Genomic DNA, 20,893 nt, shown 5'->3' on the forward strand with positions numbered 1-20,893 from the left:
GCCATCACGGCCCTATACCTTGGAAGGAAAATGCCAAACTTTATTTTTAAATTAAGTTTTGTTCTATAGAATTCCTACAGACACACAAGTTTAATTAGCTGGGAATTTCCCTCACTTCTCTTCAAAGCAACCCTCTTAATGTATAAAGATACAGAGCTCAGTTAACCGCACTTTAATTTCCCCCCCCCCCCCGATCTTTTGCCCTCAACTGGTTCTCATTATAGCCTAATCTAAATGCGTCAGTGTGTGTGAGTGTTCAAGATGGCAGTCATGACTGTGTGATTGAAGCCCTGTCGCTTTGTTATGTGTGTCGCACATATGTAAAAAAGGACAGAGCTTTGATTGCCTGGGAAGAACTGCCATCTAAATTTCCTCCCTCTGCAAGCCCAATCTGTTGATACATCTGGGCTAGGCTACATATTTGCTGAGATAGTGAGGTAAGATTTTCTACTAGTGGTGAAGGAGGCAGTGCTTGCAAATTGCTTCCTTATAAAAATATAACATAAAACTCCAAGTAAACATAACCAGAAGAAATGAGCAATAGCTGTCTTGCTGCTTTTTGACACAATTTTTTTTATTTGTAGAGAGTTTTTCATAAATAGGACGTTTTAAAAATAGCAGCTCTTGCTACCATCTTAGTTTGCAGCATATGTGGCCTAGGCCACCAAGGATTTTATTTTACAAAATTTATCTGTGATGAATACTTCTTGTGTCATTTTTCCAGACCTTTGAATCAAGGCCCAAATATGTAAAATGGTAACATTGAAAACCAATAATTTGTGTGTCTACACAGTTTCTTAAACAAACCTCCACACGTTGGTTAGATGAATATCCCTGAAGATGATCCTTATGTCTACCATGTTTCCCTGAAAATAAGACCCTGTCTTACATTTTTTTGAACCCTGAAATAAGCACTTGGCCATATTGCCATGCGCTCAAAAGCCCGATTGGGCTTATTATCAGGGAATGTCTTATTTGGGGGGGGAAACAGGATACTTATATACAATATCATATTTTCACCTGCATCTTCATATTGATTTAGGAGGCCTCATCTTGATTTTTGGAAAAGACTGAAGATATGGGAGAATTTCTGCCACTACTGTCTAGGCATCTTAAAATGTTGGATAAAAAAGCCATTACATTGGCAATGGTTGGCAAAATATCTTAAAAATAAGTAGTGCTAATTGGAAATTGGCATCCGTTTATGAATAGATTTCTTTGGAACCTTGGAATACTCATCCATTCATTCATTGTGATATGTTTCATATGTTAAATCCCTCAATAGACGCCAGATGCCTGAGACTGGCATGATATTTACCACTGTCTTGGATTGTAAATCTCTGCAGTAGGCATGGAGGATTCAGAGGCTACTCCATATCTTGCAAATAATTTTTATTTATTTTATAATAAATAAACTTTTACTTTGCAACATAGTTGTTAGTGTTCCTCGAGTACTGAAAATAAGTACATTTGAATATTTAGTTTGTCTGCCCATCTTCGTGAAGGGAGGTCAGGAAAAATACAAACTCATTTTAAATATGTTCTTCATTAATATCATGTCCCTATAATGATGACATTGAACTCTTAGGGCACAGTTAAGGATTTAAAAGCTGTCTGATACCTATTGTTACAAACTGAGGAGCAAAAGCTAGAGCAAGTATGTTGCTGTGATAGCTAAAAATTTTATAAATTTGGGGTGGGGGTATTAGTTATATGAAGATATGAAACTCAATCTACGTGTGGCTTTTATTTCCAAGCCTCTTTGCCTTCCTTGTGTTGAATTTCTGAATCCACAATTCTGATGTATCTGTTTAGCCATGTGCTTGGAGCTCCTCAGCATAATACTGTAAGCTTTCTCACAAAGTCTATTAAAAGGATGAAATAAGGGTAGGCAAAAGATAACAGGATCTGCTCTTTGGCAAGAGATATTTTTTTTGATTATTTAGCAATAGCAGCAAAAATATCTTTTCCTCCCACTTTCTAAATTATAATCTAACCATGGATAGTCAAGCAACACAATCTATACAGAATAAGGGGGTTATCAGCAGGATTAAAGGGATTTTAACGTTTGCAGAAGTACAACATTTTTAAGAAGAAGAAAAATAAGATTTTCTTTTAATCCTGTAATCTAGTAGGGTAGAACTTGGTCACTGAATAGGAAACGATTACTCAGTAGAGGAAGAAGGTGTAAGGATATTGAATCAATCCTGGGAAAAGAATGGGTAGCTGGCTGAAAATCTGAAATATAATATTTTGTTGCGACTCCCATTTGTTATTGTCAGCCACAAACAAACCCCAAACCATTTCCCAAGCATCCAGACTGTTAATAACCTTCCATGACATTGGAGCAACCAAGAATTTAATGGCGAGATAGACTTCATAAATGATAAATCATATTTAGCTACTGACATGCATAAAATTATAATAGTATATCCATGAAGTTTGTCTTCGACAGTTTTATCTCTCTTTGCTTGCTGCAAAGCTCTTAAAGGATAGACAAACATGCGCATGTAGGCCATGATCTCAGCTCTCTTTGTTGCAGATTGTTCTACTGCAATCATGAACTCTCTTTCTAATCTCCAGCTATGGACTTGAAGCCGGTTCTTCCCATGGTGATGCAGAGTTCTTGCAACAGCAACAGCAACCCAGTGGATTTGCGGATGGATGCCCGGTCCAATGTGCCCACTATGGACCCAACTGCTCGGGAGCAGCAGCTGCAACAGGAACTACTGGCTCTGAAACAGCAACAGCAATTGCAGAAGCAGCTGCTCTTTGCCGAGTTTCAGAAGCAACATGAGCACCTAACACGGCAGCATGAAGTCCAATTGCAGAAACACCTCAAGGTAATTTGGAGATGAACTCACCAAGCTGTCTCCTTCTGAATATTACTTTTCGTGTCACACCCAGTATTGCCTATTTGAACTGGCAGCAGTTATCAAGAACCCTAGCCCAGCGGAAATGCTTTCAACAGGATTGTACCTGGTATGCATAAAATACCTTGTTTTGTCACAGAGTGACATAGGCTAATGATACTAGTGCCAGTTGCAACAGCATATTTCCTAAAATAAAAATCAATAGTTGAAGCATAGTTTCAGATTTACATACAAGCAAGATTGATGATTGATAAAACCCAGACCTAAGAGGCTTGGGGTTCTGGCTGACATTTCCTCTGACATTATAGCATGTTATAGCATCTCCAGTCTTGCAACCTGAGGCTCTCATGATAGCTGTGACCTGAATTACCATTTATCTCCTTTATTTTATTTCCTCTTTCTTCCTTGATCTTGCAACCATTGGCTACCACATCTAGAAAATAGCCAGTAGATGACAGTTACAAATAAATAAATCAGAAAACTACCATATTTTTCAGAGTATATTTTTCACCCTCCTAAAAGCGGATGAGAATTTCTGTGCGCCTTATACATCAAATGTTACATCTGCTGGGGGTTTGCTATACCTGGAGGGAGAGGGGAGGGAGTTGGTGCGGTGGCAGCTACAGGCAGCAGTAATCCCCAGTGCCTGGAACAGCTGATTGGCGGTATTCTGGGAGGCCGATCCAACCGCCAAGGCTGCGAAGGCTCCAGCATTCCCCAGCTGAGGCAGCAACGCAGAGGTGAGATTCAGCCAGTTCGGCCAAACCACTTGTTAAAGTTGTATGCAGTTCGGAGAATTGGCTGATCCCTCCACTGGCTGGCCTGGGCGCCCTCTATGTCTGCCTGCCCTGTTCGTCAAGCAGTTTGGCAAGGACGCCCTGCCGCCGTCTGCTTCCCTGCTGCAAGTACGCCTTTCCCGGCCTGCATGGTGGGCTGTGAGCCCAGAGACATGGAAAGAGAGAGGTATGGCTTGGCTTCCAGTGCCGGAAAGGGCAGGCAAGGGAAGTGGCTGGGTTGCTGGGTTGCCGCCATTTTTCATTGTAGCCTGTCTTGCCATCCCTTCCCCCCCCCCCCCAATCTCTGGTCATGGCATGGCTTCCTGTCCCTTACTTACCACAGCCATTGATGCAATTTTGGGGGTGGGAGACTGTGTTTTATTAGCAAGGGCAGGCATGCTAGAGCCTGCCTGTTTGTCTTTATAAAGATAACATCGTTAGATTTTTTTGGTGGGGGGGGGGAGAATCACCAATGTCCTAAAATTCTCAGCTTGCTATTGTTAGTTTAGGGCAGGGAAGAAAGGGTACCCAACTCCCTGTCTGACTGGCTTCTTCCTGGCAGTTCTTTCTCTGCTTGGCGTCGGACATCAAAGACAAGGCTTTTGTGGGCAGAAGAGCTGCACTGTAATGGAGAAATGGGCAACGGAGTGGCCAGTTTAAGGGAAGGAGGCTTTTTTCTTCTCTTTCCCTCCTTCTCATATTTCCTCATAATAAGCTAATGTGGCATGTACTATATACCGGTATCTTATGTATGAATGTATGAACATGGTTTCAGCTACAGTGCTCTCATAACAATAAAGGACACATTACTGACAGTTCTTTCTTGCAGAAAAATACTACAGTACCTCTTCACGCTACACACTGGTACAAGGATGTCAAAGCAGAAAAGACAAGCATATAAAATTTCTTTTAAACTAGAAGTAGTAAAATACGCTGAAGAACATAGAAACAGAGCAGCAGAGAAACATTTTGGGCCACCTCCAACTGAAAAAATGATAAGAGAGTGGAGGAAACAGGTCGATCAGCTGCAAAAAGTAAAAGATAAAAACAAGCACAATTTTCGTGGGTTTGCTGCAGTGGTGAAATGTAAAATTTGTTACTACCAGTTCTGTGGACGTGGCTTGGTAGGGGGGGGTTAATGTGACTGAGTGGGAGTGGCCAACTTTTTTTTTTTAACTTTTAAAAGCATTTTTCCTACAACCTCTTCGACTGAAGAGGTTGTAGAAAAAATGATTTTAAAAGCCTCTGACGATCCCAGCTGAGTTGCTTGATCATCAGAGACTTTTTTTTCTTTTAAAACCATTTTTTTACAACCTTTTCGGCCAAAGAGGTTGTAAAAAAATGCTTTTAAAAGCCTCTAAGGATCAGGCAACTCAGCTGGGATCGTCAGAGGCTTTTAAAAGCATTTTTTCTACAACCTCTTCGGCTGAAGAGGTTGTAGAAAAAATGCTTTTAAAAGCTTTTTTTTTAACTTTTAAAAGCATTTTTTCAGCCGAAGAGGTTATAGAAAAAATCCTTTTAAAAATAAAAAAAAAAGCCTCTGATGATCGCGCAGCTCAGTTGGGATTGTCAGAGGCTTTTAAAAGCATTTTTTAAGCTGGGCATGGGGAGTGGGGCAGGGATTTTTGCTACCAGTTCTCCAAACCACCTGCCACTATCAATACCGGGTCGGGCGATCCGGTCCAAACTGGGAGCATTTCACCCCTGGTTTGCTGCAAGGTGACCACAGTTAGAGGTGGACATGAAAGAATGAATCACATGTCAACGGAATAATGGCTTTGTAGTTTCTACAAAAATGGTAATATATGAAGCCTAACGCATTGCTTGTAGAGAAAGGCATTCGGGATTTTACTGGATCACTGTCGTGGTGCTTCAGATTTATGAGGCAATATGGCTTTACTATGCGCACCAAAACTAGAATTGCGCAAAAAATGCCAAAAGAGTATGAATCTAAGATTCTGTCTTTTCATACATTTGTAATAGATGCTAGGAAGAAAAATAATTTTGAAATTGGCCAGATTGAAAATATGGATAAAGTCCCGCTAACCTTTGATGTGCCATCTAATAAGACTTAATCTGAAAGGTGCCAAAAGCATAACCATGAAAACCTCAGGACATGAGAAAACACATTACATGGTTGTGTTGTCCTGCTGTGCAGATGGCACCAAATTGCCACTGATATTAATTTTCAAAAGGAAAACCTTTCCAAAAGAAGCGATTCCAAAAGGAGTTGTGCATGTTCATGAGAAAGGATGGATGGATGAAAATGGAATAAGGGTATGGGTAGAAAAAGTGTGGTACAAACGTCTTGGAGAGCTTCTGAAAAAATCTGCTTTGTTAGCGCTCAACCAGTTTAGAGCACATATTAGAGAAACCACAAAGAAGAGATTTAAAAAAGGGAAGATTCATCTAGCTGTAATTACTGTCTTACCAGCCAGTTGCAACCTCTTGATGTTTTCATCAACAAACCATTTAAAATCTATATGCGAACTCAATCTTCAAGATTGAAGATTGAGTTTAGAGATGGATTATGGATTAAATTTTTTTTTTTGATGATAGTTCGAATGATTGCTTATATTGTATACTTGTTTGATCATAAAATAAAAACTTTTCTTTTAAAAATAAAATAAAATAAAATAAAATCTATATGCGAGAAGAGTGGAAAAAATGGATGACTGCTGGTAACCATGATCTGACACTATTGGACGAATGAAGAGGCCCACTATCACTCAAGTTTGTGAATGGTTTAAAACATCATGGCGCTCAGTGAAGGACGAAATCATTGCACAGTTATTCAAAAAATGTGGCATTAGCAATGGCTTAGATGGAACTGAAGATGATCTCATATATGAAGATAGCGAAGAAAGTGATATCAGTGACTGAACTTCCTAAATTCTGAACTAGCAATGATGAATTCTTGCAGTTTCCAGAAAATTAGAAGAGCACTTGAACTTGAAGTCTCTCCTCATTTGTTAATGACAGTGATTCTTAATACCACTGTTGACTTTACATGGTTGAAATATTATTCTGTTATGTTTTATTAAATATATTACTACACCATTTGGTTCAGAATATTTTGTTTTCTTGTTTTCCTCCTCTAAACTTAGGTGCATCTTATAGTCTGAAAAATACGGTAATTCTTCGCTGCTATATAATAATTGTCTAGAATTTCGCTGACATCTCACCACAAGAGGGGGTCGACTGGTTGATCGGACCACCGTGAGAGGGTGGTTGGGTCTATCCCCCCACCCTTGGACTGTGGTCGACCTGGAACCTGACTTCGTCCTCTGTTGTGAGGGGACAGTGGACCTGGTCTTGTTGAAAATGCTCTTGAGACTCCCATTCCATGTCTCTCCCATGGACCTTCTATATGGACCCCTAGGATATGGTTGCTCCCATCCTCTGTGGTCAAGATGTATTCCGCAGCGGAGCTTCTTGGTCTGCGAGACTCCCCCCTCTCGCAGGCTTGGCCCTCCACTCTATCGAGGGCCTACCTCGATGACGGGCTTTGGAACCCCGAGAGGTAGCATGCCGCAAAGAGGGGGTTGTGGGGTTTTTTAAAATTGTCTTTTTGTAATCTTTTAAGGGGCTTAGGGTGGGGGGTGGGGAGGGAGGGGCATAGGTCAGGCTCGTTACAGGGCATGGAACGGAAGGCGGGGAGCGGGGTGTGGAGGAGCTCAGTGTGGATAGGGTGGAGGGCAATTCTATCAGGACCGTGGTTGGGAGGGGCAGATATGGCGGGAGTAGGGGGCCACATCAGGTGGTGGGGGCACGCACCCGCTATCTCCAAGCGGTGGCATGCCTCAGCCCCCATGACTCTTCTCGTCTCCCCGGCTGTCCAGAGTCTCAGAGCCCAGGCCTTAGACTGATGCTGTGCAACCCCAGGTCCGTGGTTAATAAGGCCCCCGTCATTTGTGAGCTAATACAGGAGGGGGGTGCGGACCTGGCAGGTATTACAGAGACCTGGCTGGGCCAAGAGGGGGGGGTCCCCCTCATAGAGATGTGCCCACCAGGTTTCCGCGCATTCCATCAGCCAAGGGCCCAGGGCAGGGGTGGGGGGGTGGCGGTCGTTATAAAGGAAGGTCTTGATCCGAGGGAGGCCACTGTACCTCAGATAGCCGGATGTGAGTCTCTCCTGGTGAAGTGGGGCCATGGGATGCAGGTGGGCCTGCTGATCGCGTACCTGGCTCCCTGCCATGTGACAGCGGCCCTGCCCGAGCTTCTCAACGTTATTGCCGGGGTGGCGGTTGATACCCCCAGACTTTTGGTCATGGGGGATTTCAACCTGCCGTCTACCGGTGAGGCGTCTGGGATGGCTCGGGAGTTTATGGCTTCCATGACGGCCATGGACCTGACACAATTAATTCATGGCCCCACTCACGTGGGAGGACACACTCTGGACTTGGTTTTTATCTCTGGTCAGTGGCTGAGTGGTCTGGATATAGGGGATATAGTTATTGAACCCCTGTCATGGTCGGACCATTCTCTCCTGAGACTAGACCTTTTGACCACTGCACCCCACTGCAGGGAGGCGGAACCGACCAGGTGGTTCCGCCCCAGGCGCCTGATGGATCCTGATAGGTTCCAGAGGGAGCTTGGGCCAGTTCCTGAAACTCTGGCTCACAACTCGGCTGAAGATCTGGTGGCTGCCTGGGATAGGACGGCCGCCGGTGCTCTGGACCGAGTCATGCCTTTGCGGCCTCTGACCCGACGCCGAACCTGCCCGGCCCCTTGGTTTTCCGAGGAGCTGAGGGAGATGAAGCGCCGGAAAAGACACCTAGAGAGTGGTTGGAGGGCTAGTCGCTCTGAATCCGACCGAACACTAGTTAGGTCTCATATTAAGACCTATCTAGTGGCGATAAAAGCGGCAAAGCGTAACCACTTTTCCGCTCTTATTGCATCGGCAGATAACCGCCCAGCCGCCTTGTTTAGGGTGACTCGCTCCCTCCTACATCAGGGAGCGCGGGAAGACCCCTTGCAAGGGCAGGCTGAGGATTTTGCACAGTATCTGCACGATAAAATCGCTCAGATTCGGGAAGACTCTGACTGGGTAGATCCTGGCGGGGTGACCGAGGCTGGTCTTGAGAATGTTATCTGGGATGAGTTCGACCCTGTGACTCCTGAGGACGTGGACAGGATCCTGGGGAGGTTAAACGCAACCACATGTTTATTGGACCCGTGCCCCTCCTGGCTGGTACTGGCCACCCGGGAGGTAACACGAGGCTGGCTCCAGGGGATTATAAATGCTTCTCTGAGAGAGGGTTTCTTGCCTCCCGCCTTGAAAGAGGCGGTGGTGAGGCCCCTCCTCAAGAAGCCTTCTCTGGACCCGGCTGTTTTGGCAAACTACCGTCTGGTCTCCAACCTTCGCTTTGTTGCGAAGGTTGTGGAGAGTGTGGTTGCGCGACAGCTCCCACAGTTCCTGGATGAAACTGTCTATCTAGATCCGTGCCAGTCCGGCTTCAGGCCTGGGTACAGCACGGAGACGGCATTGGTCGCATTGGTGGATGATCTCTGGAGGGCTCGGGACGGGTTGTTCCTCTGTTCTGGTCCTGTTAGACCTCTCAGCGGCTTTTGATACCATCGACCATGGTATCATGCTGCACCGGCTGGAGGGATTGGGGGTGGGAGGCACCGTGCTGCAGTGATTCTCCTCCTATCTCTCTGACCAGTCGCAGTCTGTGTTGGCAGGGGGGCAGAGGTCGACCTCGAGGCGCCTTGCTTGCAGGGTGCCGCAAGGGTCGGTCCTCTCGCCGCTCCTGTTCAACATTTATGTGAAGCCGCTGGGTGAGATCATCCGTGGTTTTGGGGTGCGATGCCATCTGTACGCTGATGACACTCAGCTGTACATTTCCACCCCAGACCACCCCAATGATGCCCTCGAAGTCATGTCCCAGTGTCTGGAGGCCGTGCGGGTCTGGATGGGGAGGAACAGGCTTTGGCTCAACCCTTCCAAGACCGAGTGGCTGTGGATGCCGGCGTCCCGGTATAGCCAGCTGGTGCCATCGCTGGCTATTGGGGGCGAGTCACTGACCCCCACAGAGGGGGCTCGCAACTTGGGCATCCTCCTGGACACACGACTGTCTTTAGAAGAGCATATGACGGCCGTGGCCAGGGGGGCTTTTTATCAGGTTCGCCTGATACTCCAGTTGCGCCCCTTTCTGGATCGGGACTCCTTGTGCACAGTTACTCATGCCTTGGTTACGTCACGCCTAGACTACTGCAACACTCTCTACATGGGGCTCCCCCTGAGGAGCACCCGGAGGCTCCAGCTGGTGCAGAATGCGGCCGCGCGGGTGATTATGGGAGCGACGTGGCGCTTCCACATAACACCTCTCCTGCGCGAGCTGCATTGGCTCCCGGTGGTCTTCCGGGTGCGCTTTAAGGTGTTGGTTCTCATCTTCAAAGCGCTCCATGGCTTAGGGCCAGGGTATTTATGAGACCGCCTGCTGCTACCGATAACCTCCCACCGGCCAATATGCTCTCACAGAGAGGGCCTCCTCGGGGTGCCGTCGGTCAGGCAATGTCGGCTGGCGGCCCCCAGGGGGCGAGCCTTCTCTGTGGGGGCACCCGCCCTGTGGAATGAGTTGCCTCCAATCTTAGCATTCAGGGACCTGAACCTATGTCCCCCATTACAGTTCTTCTTTTCCTGTTTTCTTTTTTGCTCCATTCCATTGGTAAATCCTTGCTATAAGTTCCATCTGTTATCCAGACTGTTCCAAGGATCAGGATATTTTCTGATAGGGCCATCTATATTTTAGAGCTCAAATTGGGGAAGAAGTATTTATGTTGGGAATGGGTTGAGGTATGTATCAATTAGCTTTTTCAAATTTTGGATTGGCGAGTTTGGTGGGTGGTTTCTGCCTTGTTTTATTGTTTATGAAGGAGAGACCCCCGAGTTCAAACAAGCAAGCTAGAATTTAAAATTCAATGGAAATGAAAACACTGGTAGAAATAAATCAGTATTCACTTCAGTTACATTTAATTAGCTACTCTGGATTAGAGTAGGAATTCCTTTCTTTTAGGCACTGTTGAATTTATAAGAGGCAACACTCAAAAATTGCATGAATTCTGTACCTTTTCATTTGGAAGTCCTTACACCGAATCCAAATGGGGAGAAAAGGAGACTGGTTATTTGAACAGTGATTTTTTTTCTAGACATGATCAAAGAACGTTAGATGCTATTATTTTCCAGAATCCAGAGATAAGAATTTATAGTGGTTTGAATCCTGGCATATTTTTTCATCTCCAAGTGTGACATTATGTTTCTATTTTGATCAGTCATGCATGCATTTCCAGACTTTGCTTCAATAGCAATAATTAAAACTACTTGGTGATGTTATTTGATGGGGTTCATGTATTGTATTTTAGTAATCCATATTTTCAAGAACAGGAAGATTCTGTCAGTATGAATCACTCATACCCACTTCATACTTTTAAAAGCACTTTGAGAAACAGATTACCATGTCCTTTATTTTAAGAATTTACAGCCTAATCAAACTATTACATACACTGACCTCATTCAGATGTAATTCTGAACCTCAGATTAATACAACGAGCCTAGGTAAGGCTGAAAAACTTGTATGTGTTTTCAGCTTTCTTCTTCCATTGTGATTATGAAGAGGAAATTATTCCTAGTTTTCAATAAGCTTGTTTTAATATTCAAACTGGTATAAAACATTTCCACTATACTTTATGATTCTCGCTTGTTCAGATAAACTGGTGGGTTCTTATATTAGACTAAGAAACAAACAATGAGTTACATCATACTGATCCATAACCTAATAAGCTACATTATCAGTTGATGTGTGTATGAATCGAATAAATGAGTTACAACTAATTACAGGCTTGTCGGAAGATGAGAGAATAGATTCATTTAGTAGTAACAATTCAGTATTATATCTGAACATAATGTTACATCTAATGATCAGGATTTTTTTTAATATATGAACATTTTTATTGTGTTTTACAAACCGTAGTACATATAAATGCTATCAGCCAGTGTTTAAATCAGTATTTTGTAGCTTTTTATCTTAGCTATTATCTCGGACTTCAATTTTTCCACTTTTCATTTTCTTACAGACACCTTTGGATTATTTTTCAACTTCCTATTTGTTTATATATTTATAATATTATATGGCTGCCCATCTTAAGCAATTCTGGGCTACTCACAAGAAGCCAGAAGTCTTGGAATTTGGCGGTAGTAGTCTCCCATCTAAGTACTATCCAGATCAGAAGTTATTTATAAAGAGGCCAAATATGGCCAGGTGCTTCTATTTCCTAATATCATTCTACATCATATCTTCCCTACAAAAACTCTTCCTGATTTTGCTATTTTCTTCTGAAGGTATCAGTACAGACAATAGAACCTAGAATGGCAGGTAGTCTCCAGGGATGATGTTTATGTTCATTCCTAATTCCATCACCCTTTTTGCAGCTACTTGTAAAATAAATTAAAAGTCTGAGAAATAATGTTATTTTATTATCAAATTGAAGTTTCTGACTTTAAAGCAATATTTTTAGAATGCTTTTTGGTATCTGTATTTATCAAACCTAAATTTATTTTTGTGTGGTTACCATAATACAATTAAATGGTGACAACAGATACCCAGACTAGGAAAGAATAGTTTAGAGAATGGAGAAAGGAAGGGCATGGTAGAAATATGTTACATAAGCATAAATACACAAATGAAAAATTTACATTGTGGACAGCATCGGGATACAGAGCCTAAGCTTGATTTTTGCCTAGTAAGAGAGCTAATCACAGAAATTACAGGAAAGAAGCATAATTTCTGTTTTTAAAAAAGGTTGTAACAGCTAACAGGTCATAAAATAATAGATGGGAACAATACAAAAGAGAAACCATAAGCCAATAAGATCAAAAGAAATCTAAATTACTACAGAATGCAAATATGCTCGGCAAAAGCAATGTAAAAGCAAACATGGGCCTCTTGAAGGACATTGCAGAGCACTAGCATTACTATTACTATTTTTTGCATAATCTTTCATTGTATTTCAAATGCTAGAAAAGCAGGAGGCAAGATCTCAGGTGATTTACTGAGTAATAGAAATGTTTTCTACATGGAAATGGGAGTTCCATGATAGTTTTATTAGTGGAGACTTCTAGCTGGCTAAAATCCTATAGAAAGAACCTCAGTTATATCCTTCCTGTTACTCAGAAGTTTTATAAAGCAACAATTACTACTAGAGAGAAATTGTTAATGGGCGAAGACAATATTAATTCACATTTTCCAGCCTTGATGCTATAATCTGTGTTTGAAAAATAGCACACAGTAGCCTGCAAATGCATGCCTGGATTTTGTATGTGACATCCATGCACAATGTAAGCTCAAGTACGTACACAGTTGCCTTTGGTGGTGTTGACCCTCTCCCTGTTCCTTTTTGCAGCAGCAGCAGGAAATGTTGGCAGCAAAACGTCAACAAGAACTAGAGCAACAGCGTAAACGAGAACAACAGCGACAAGAAGAGCTGGAGAAGCAGCGTCTGGAGCAGCAGTTACTCATCTTACGCAACAAGGAGAAAAGCAAAGAAAGTAATAAGTTTTAATTGCATTGCACTGCATTTATTGGAATGATATCCTGTTTATATTTCAAGGACTGGAAGAAGAAACTAGAGAGGAGCTAGAGGATTATATTCTCCTATTCCCAAAATACCATATAGAGAAGCATATTTGAAAACAATCTGCATGGACCTAAACCCACTCAAATAATTAAAATTGTCCTCACAAGTATATTGGCAATATAAAGATGTAAATAAATAAATGAACTTGGCTTTCAAGCCAAGGTTAGACTTCTTTGTCATGGCACTTCCTTTCAGATTGTAGAGTTTAAATATATATATATATATTTAAATGGAGATTCTTTGCAAATTAATTTTCAGATTTTTCACAAATCTGCAATCTTTGGGAGTTATTTTTTGAACAAAGATGAGCAATCATTTTCCCTTTGAAGATTAAATGAGGCAATGTATGGTGAGTTGAGCACCCATGGTTGTACCGGTAGTCAATCTTGCATATACACAGGTACATAAATGCATTTCTGTACAGTCATAAAACATATGCAAATTCTTTTTCACTCTGGATGGACAGATTTACCACTTTTCTCCAGCATGACTAGGCTCTTGACAATTTACAATTATCTGTGTCAACAGTAACATGGGGATGGGCTGAATTGAGAGATTTCAATGGCAAACCTCAAGGGACGTACCCCTGATTTGGGATTGTATAACATGCTTAAAGACAATAAAATTTCAGGCATTTTTGGATGTTATACTGTGTCTGGCTTGGCTCTTCAACTGATGTTGTAACCTCCACCTCATAATAAATGAATAAAGAATGATTTTAAAAATACAGTAAATGTAACTCTGTGATGCAATTCTTCAGGAATATGTGAAGATGATGTGATAAAAATTCTTGCCAGTGTGCTTAGGAAAAGTGGATTTTTCCCCCCCCCTTTTGTAAGCTTGATTGATGCTGGGTTTTAAAAATAGGTTGTTAGCCTGGAATACAAGATGAGAAGAGTAGTGTCCCTGAACACATTTCACTGGCATACTTGTGAGAATTGAAGGTCACATATTTGCATAGCCCCAGGTTAGGGAAGGGAGATAACATCTCAACTTGCCTTTAATGTTTTCTACCAGTGTTTTTCTATAATTTTTAAAGGTGCTATTGCAAGCACTGAAGTGAAGCTGAAACTTCAAGAGTTCCTTCTCAGCAAGTCAAAAGAGCCAACTACAGTGGGTGGCTTGAATCATTCCCTCTCCCAGCATCCCAAATGCTGGTAAGTCTTTCCTTTGTCTCTAGGACAGGGTTTCTCAATCTTGGCAACTTTAAGATGTATGGACTTCAACTCCCAGAATTTCCTAATTAACATAACATGCAGGCTACAGAATTCTGGGAGTTGAAATCCATATACCTTAAAGCTGCCAAGATTGAGAAACATTGCTCTAGAATTTTCAACTAAGTCTGATTTAGGACAGGCTGTGCATAGAGTTGAGTTTCAGTTCTGGAACAAATACTTCAATCACAAACATGGAAGATCTATACAGCCAGTGTGCAACTGATATTTGCTCCTGTATATCCAGCAGTAGGAAAAAATAGGAATCTGTCTTTCATTTTCAAGGACTCAATTTTCTCTAAATTTAACTGTGTTTCTTGGGTTCTTCTTCAGCAAATAATTATATTTACATAATTATATTACGGTGGGAGGTAGTTCATTCATTCATCTCGCTCAAAATAGCGTTTTCACAGTTCCCTCACCAGTATGCCAGCTTGTGTGTTTCTTCTGTGTATATATGTATATGTCTGTGCATGCAAAAGCAAATTCTATTTTTGGATAATGAATTGTGGGGGAATTGGAAGCGTGAGACACTTTCTACTTCCTTTTCTGTTCACAACAATAGTACATCTTTGTCTAATTTGTATAGCATCTGGTCAAATCCATTTCTCAACTAAACTAGCAGTTTTACTGGAAATATCACTAAATCCTTTCCAGACCCAGTTATGCCTGTACTTATTTTCATGGTTCTAATATCAAGTAGCTTTCAGAATTTTTTCTTTGAATTGCTATTTAACAGAAAAGGCCATAGATTTCAGACTGAATTTGGTGACAAATGGGTACTCTTATGTTGCTTGATGAAATGGTATTAATATTGATCAAATAACCAGTTAAATTTTGGGCTGAAGATCTGTATTATACAAAATCAGTGATCATTCTCCAACCAAAAGGGAAAATGGAAAACATAAAGATTACTGTGATCTTCCTTCCAATCTTTCTTTTTTACTTCATTCTTTACAAATTTAAGAATCATAGTACCAATTTCATCTCATAATGGTAGAGTTAATGAGCATTCTGATATTACAGAACTCTTTCATCAAAGCCGAATTGAAAGGTAGAAGAATTTCAGGTTATACAGAAAAACCAAGTTGAATGAAAAAATGAATGATAACTGAATCCATCTGTACTAGTGGCCTTTCACTATTGAGTATACTCTGCTCTGATTGCCCTTTTCATTCAATGAAATTTAAAGAAATGCCAAGTAACTATAAGGTAAAAATGCAATCCAATATGAATGGAGAAAGCAGGAGGATATTTTTTGGAAGGAGCAGAGGTAGTCCTCGCTTAGCTACCACAAGTGTTATGAGTAAGTTGCTAAGCGCTGTGGTCACTATGTAGAAAATCATTGACTGGCTTACAATTTACTTCCACTTTCTTCATTATCTCTGTTGCAAAATGCACAAATGGTGACACAAAAAAAGATTGTGGGTGCTGCGACTCATAAATTTGAAGATTGATTAGAAAGTTGTTGGGTTTTTTTTACACTTGTAACCTTGAATGATTGCTAAATGAGGCAGTTAGTAAGTGACTGATGATTACTTGTATGCAAACATAGCTGTACAAACATAGCTATCTTGATTTAAATCTTGATGACTGTGGGGTTATTGGTTTTTCTTTGTAAGCTACCCAGAGTCACCAAGAGTGAGTTGGGCAGCCATATAAATTTTCTTAATAAATAAATAAACCTGGCCTTTTTTTCTGATTTATGCAGGGGGGCTCATCATACCTCATTGGACCAGAGTTCCCCTCCCCAGACAGGAAGCCCGGGAACACCAGCCTCTTGCAAACTACCTTTACTTGGCACTTATGATAGCAGAGATGACTTTCCACTCCGGAAAACTGGTTAGTAAAAATCAATAGTTGAAGAATAAAAAAAGAGGAGAGGGTCAATTTGCATGGTTTTCTGCACCTTAAATGTATTAGTTTGTAAAGACAATGGCTGGTGCTGAGAGAGCAAAGGAAAAAAAATTGATTTAATCTGATGAACTACAAATTAAGAATATTCATTCAAGTATGTTATAAAATACTGTATTTACAATGCAAAAAACTATCTTCTGACTGAAAATCAGTCAGATTTTCTGACCAAATCCCCATTCTGCTAAAATATTATTATGACATGAATTCTAAACCTACAGTAGAGAACTGGATAAACGTACTGTGAAGACTGACTTAATAAACAGTCTATTTTTAGATGCAATCAGTGCTCCCTTGCAAGAAATCAGCTGTTTAGATGCTAATTGTGTAACAGCTCAGCTGGTTTTTGCAAAAGCCTTTTTTACAGTCAAACTAAGTTGGAAAAAAACAGCCCAGCTGCTATGTGAAATCAGGAAATTTTAGGAACATAGGAAGCTGCCTTATGTCAAGTTTGACTGTTTGTCTTCCTAACCTAGTGACTGGCAGCATGTACGGTATCTAAGGTCTTAAGTCAGTAAAGAATCTTTCCCATCACCTCTTCATCTTTTTGACTGGAGAAGCTATTAACTATCTAGTGGTTCTCCCCATTGTACTCCCCACTCCCAGTCTGTTAGGTATATTTTGTGGTTATTCAAATCTTGCCAAGATCTTGGTTAAAAGTAAAAAATATACAGTTTGAAAGAATTAAGATCTTGAAAAGGTGGTGCGGAGAAATTAGCCAATTTCTATGTTATAGTCTCTCTAAAATGATACGGTCTGAATAAAAGTTAATACTCCATTTGGCATTGTGTGATTGAATATATACTTTCAAACAGTGGTGAAATCTAAAATTTGTTACTACCGGTTCTGAGGGCGTGGCTTGGTGGGGGGGGTAATGTGACTGGGTGGGCATGGCCAATTTTTTTTTTTTACTTTTAAAACCATTTTTTCTACAAATCCTTTCAAAAGGCTCTGACGATCCCAGCTGAGTTGCCTGATGGTAGAGGCTTTTTTTCTTTTAAATGCCTCTGCCAATCAGGCAACTCAGCTTGGATCACCAGAAGCATTTAAAAGAAAAAAAGGGTTTTTTCTTTTAAAAGCCTTTGACAATCCCAGTTGAGCCACATGATCATCAGAGGCTTTTTTTTTTTACTTTTAAAAGCATTTTTTCAGCCGAAGAGGTTGTAGAAAAAATGCTTTTAAAAGTAAAAAAAAAAGCCTCTGATGATTGTGCGGCTCAGCTGGGCATGGGGGGAGGGCAGGGATTTTTGCTACCGGTTCTCCGAACCACCCGCCTCCATCGCTACCGGATTGGGCCGAACTGGGAGCATTTCACCCCTGCTTTCAAAGGACATACAGAAATGGTGTGTAGCAAAACCATGGAATTTGCAGCGTTCAGATATAATGGCCACTAAGTTTTCAAAGGGGACTGAACAAATTTATAAAAGATCAGCTATCCATGGCTGCTAGTCCTTGTAGCTATTTACTACTTCCTTAATCCCAGACAGCTGTTAGCAATAGGGGAAGACGACAACAACTCTCCTGTCTTTGTTTATGACCTTCCTGAATGCATCTGGATAGCTAGTGGATGGACTAAATGGATCATAAGCTTGACCCAACAGGGCTCTACTTAGTCTTTTATAAAGACATAAGAGCTAAATGGAAAAAGTTGTCCATGTAGAGTATTTTCCTGATTTCATGGATCAAAATAATTTAAATTGGCATGGTTGGGGTGGAGGATTTTATCAGGCAGAAGAGGATAAAGAAGTCAATAAGCTTCATCCACTTACACAGGCCTATCAATCCTGGTCTATCACATGAAGGATATCTGTGTTGCGAAGGAAGAGGAGGAGGAGGAGGAGCAGGAGTCTTCTCTGAAGACTCCAGATATCATGGACTTTGCCATTTAGCTATGGTGGCTGGCATTTGGTAGAATTAGAAGGCATTGTATTTAGAATGAGTGTTTTATTGTTATGTTTCAGAAATGGAGAATAAATATATTTTATAAAAAAGCTCAATCTTTCTTGAAGTAGTACGATTGATCTGGTAAATGAAGATGCAGTTAGCTTCTTCTACTCGCTACAATTTGCTTCCTTGCCTAAATCTATTTCAGTAGAATACTGACCACCTGAGTTTTCATTCTTGCCTGCCTCTTCCTCTCAGCCTCAGAACCCAATTTAAAAGTGCGCTCACGATTAAAACAGAAGGTGGCAGAGAGAAGAAGCAGTCCTCTGCTGCGGAGGAAAGATGGGACAGTCATCAGCACCTTCAAAAAACGAGCAATTGAGATCACAGGTGAGAGAGGATATTAGCCGAGCTAAGTGCAAGCATCATTTGCTTTTGAAAAAAGGTGGATGAAACATTCATTCCTCAGTCCTCTCCCTCAGTGTGTATGTCAAGAAGGGAGAAAAATGACTGATTAAAAACTAAAAGTGTGCTCTGGTATACTCTGTATGCTACAGAGCATGTGTTTGATGAAACAGGATACTGGAGGTCAAAACATTGCAATTGATTTTTTTTTTTTTTTTTTTGGCAAAATAGATAAAATAATCATTTGTTGAAATGTGATTGTAAAGCCATGTTTTCCTAAAGAATGGAACTATAGAGTGCCTTGTACAATTTTCTCTCACTTTCCTCTCTCTCTTCTGCTTGGAAGATGGACTTTTCAGTTTTAAACTATATTCATTGAGCAGTGACAGCTAAGAGCACTCTGCTCAATTTACGTTGTGATGAGAGAGCTGGAATCAAAGTTGAATTAATTTTTCAGATAATTAAAATAATTTTTGTTTATTTGGCTAGTTCCAATTTATTTTTCTGCCATTTTTATATTTATTTTATTTTTCATCTTATGAGTTTTTGCAGGTATATTAGAGATTTTAATGAGGCTCAAAAATAAATTTGAAGTAAACTATAAAGTATATTAACCGTGGTTAGATTCTCATACTGTATTATGCATGCATCCTGTCCTTGGACTCCCTGACAAACATGCTATCAAATTCCAACATAATACTAACTAATACTAAGTAAATGTTATTACTTATACATTATTGCATCATGAATTTGGATTTGACTAAAAATCTAGTCAAAAGGGAACACAAGAATTCAGGCCAGAGAATACGAATGTCATAAGAATTATAGCATTTATTTTTTTAAAACATGAAAGAGGAAGAAATGTTTGAATATTTTTAGTTTAATCTTCACCCAATAGTATGATGACATAACTTTCAGTAAAGTGATAATTATTCAAAGATCTCTTAAATATATTGCAGTCTAAGAGGAGGGATGGGTGAGCCTAAGAACAGATAAAAAAAGCTTATATATATATATATATATGATGCATTCATTTTAGATGTATCACTGATAATCTAGATAGTGGTAATTTATTTGGTAGGCATTTAACCTGTTGGAGTTGTAGAAGAACATTCTGAAGAAATTTTTATTTTAACTGGAAAAAGAGGGAGTATAGAAGGTTTGCATTTAATCTCTTAGCAACCTGAGGCTCCTTCTTGGAAACTAGAGAGTTCTCTTTGTTTCATTTCTGTATTTATAGTTGATGTGGAAAGGTGAATTTGAAATGTCAAAGACTAAACTAGGAGCATTCATTTCTGTGTGGTGGAATCATGCCTTGCATCCTTCTCTTTTTTTATCAATTCTGATAAAACAGGGAAATCTAAACATTTTGATTACAAAATCACAAATGGAGGTAATAGTTTACAGTTTACAGAATCATAAATGGAGGTAATAGTCAGTTTCAGGAAGCTAACTTGTAAATAGCCACCTGCAAGCATCTTGATTATTAGTGAAAAGAACTATTTCCTCACCAGCTCATTGGAAAACTGTTAGAAAGAGACTAAGAAAATCTCTACCCAAATGTATTTGTATATACAGGAAAAATTGGGAATCATTAGTCACTGCAATTCTATAATGGTATTTTTTCATTTCAATAAATCTTATAAATGAAGACTGAGAGAATATTGTTTGGAATAATTGCTTTCAGTTGAGACAGCCTTGTGAATTAGAAACATGGAGCTAGGGATTTTTTTATGCAGCTTGTGTAAATTGTATGTTGTGTAGCATGATGATATTCCTTTATTACATGTCAACATTCTTTGGTGCAACTGAATTTTAGTTTGTCAACATACATTTTTCCAATATTTCTTTGCTACCATGTGAATTGAAACTTGATTCTGCTTCAAAATAAAAAGTGAAATTTTCAATAGCCTATTTGGGCACAAGAGCAACTTAATTCAGCCGAGGACTGACATGGTGGCACCCCCGCCCCCAAACTTTCATTGCAGTGTCTTCAATGTGCAACAGTGCTCCTGGATCTGGCCCAAGTTCCCCAAACAGCTCCAATTGCGCCATCACAGAAAATGGGCTTACTGGGTCAGTGCCTAATATACATACTGAGGTAAGGCTAATGTTGCTACCTGCTGTGATATGCTGCTTTGTCTCTTTTCTTGTCTACCTGTACATATTTAGCCCGCTATTTGTTGCT

The 20,893-nt window shown here is 40.6% G+C and overlaps 1 protein-coding gene across 12 annotated transcripts in view; it reads left to right on the forward strand.

Moving 5' to 3' along the window:
• The window catches only part of HDAC5 (histone deacetylase 5), a 165,981-nt gene that overhangs the window by 85,672 nt on the left and 59,416 nt on the right, over positions 1-20,893 (forward strand). For 9 of the 12 annotated variants that reach the window (XM_034415408.3, XM_034415407.3, XM_087893954.1 and 6 more), the window contains 6 exons: positions 2,584-2,843; positions 13,055-13,199; positions 14,328-14,445; positions 16,214-16,344; positions 18,559-18,690; positions 20,694-20,806. In XM_034415408.3, the coding sequence (XP_034271299.1) occupies positions 2,584-2,843; positions 13,055-13,199; positions 14,328-14,445; positions 16,214-16,344; positions 18,559-18,690; positions 20,694-20,806 (899 nt within the window). The remainder of the gene's footprint in view (positions 1-2,583; positions 2,844-13,054; positions 13,200-14,327; positions 14,446-16,213; positions 16,345-18,558; positions 18,691-20,693; positions 20,807-20,893) is intronic. The other 3 variants (XM_087893951.1, XM_087893952.1, XM_087893953.1) reach the window with 1 other exon arrangement.

This window comes from Pantherophis guttatus, chromosome 4 (genome assembly GCF_059756535.1).
Source record: "Pantherophis guttatus breed Tessera chromosome 4, ASM5975653v1, whole genome shotgun sequence".
NCBI classification, from domain to species: Eukaryota; Metazoa; Chordata; class Lepidosauria; order Squamata; family Colubridae; genus Pantherophis; species Pantherophis guttatus.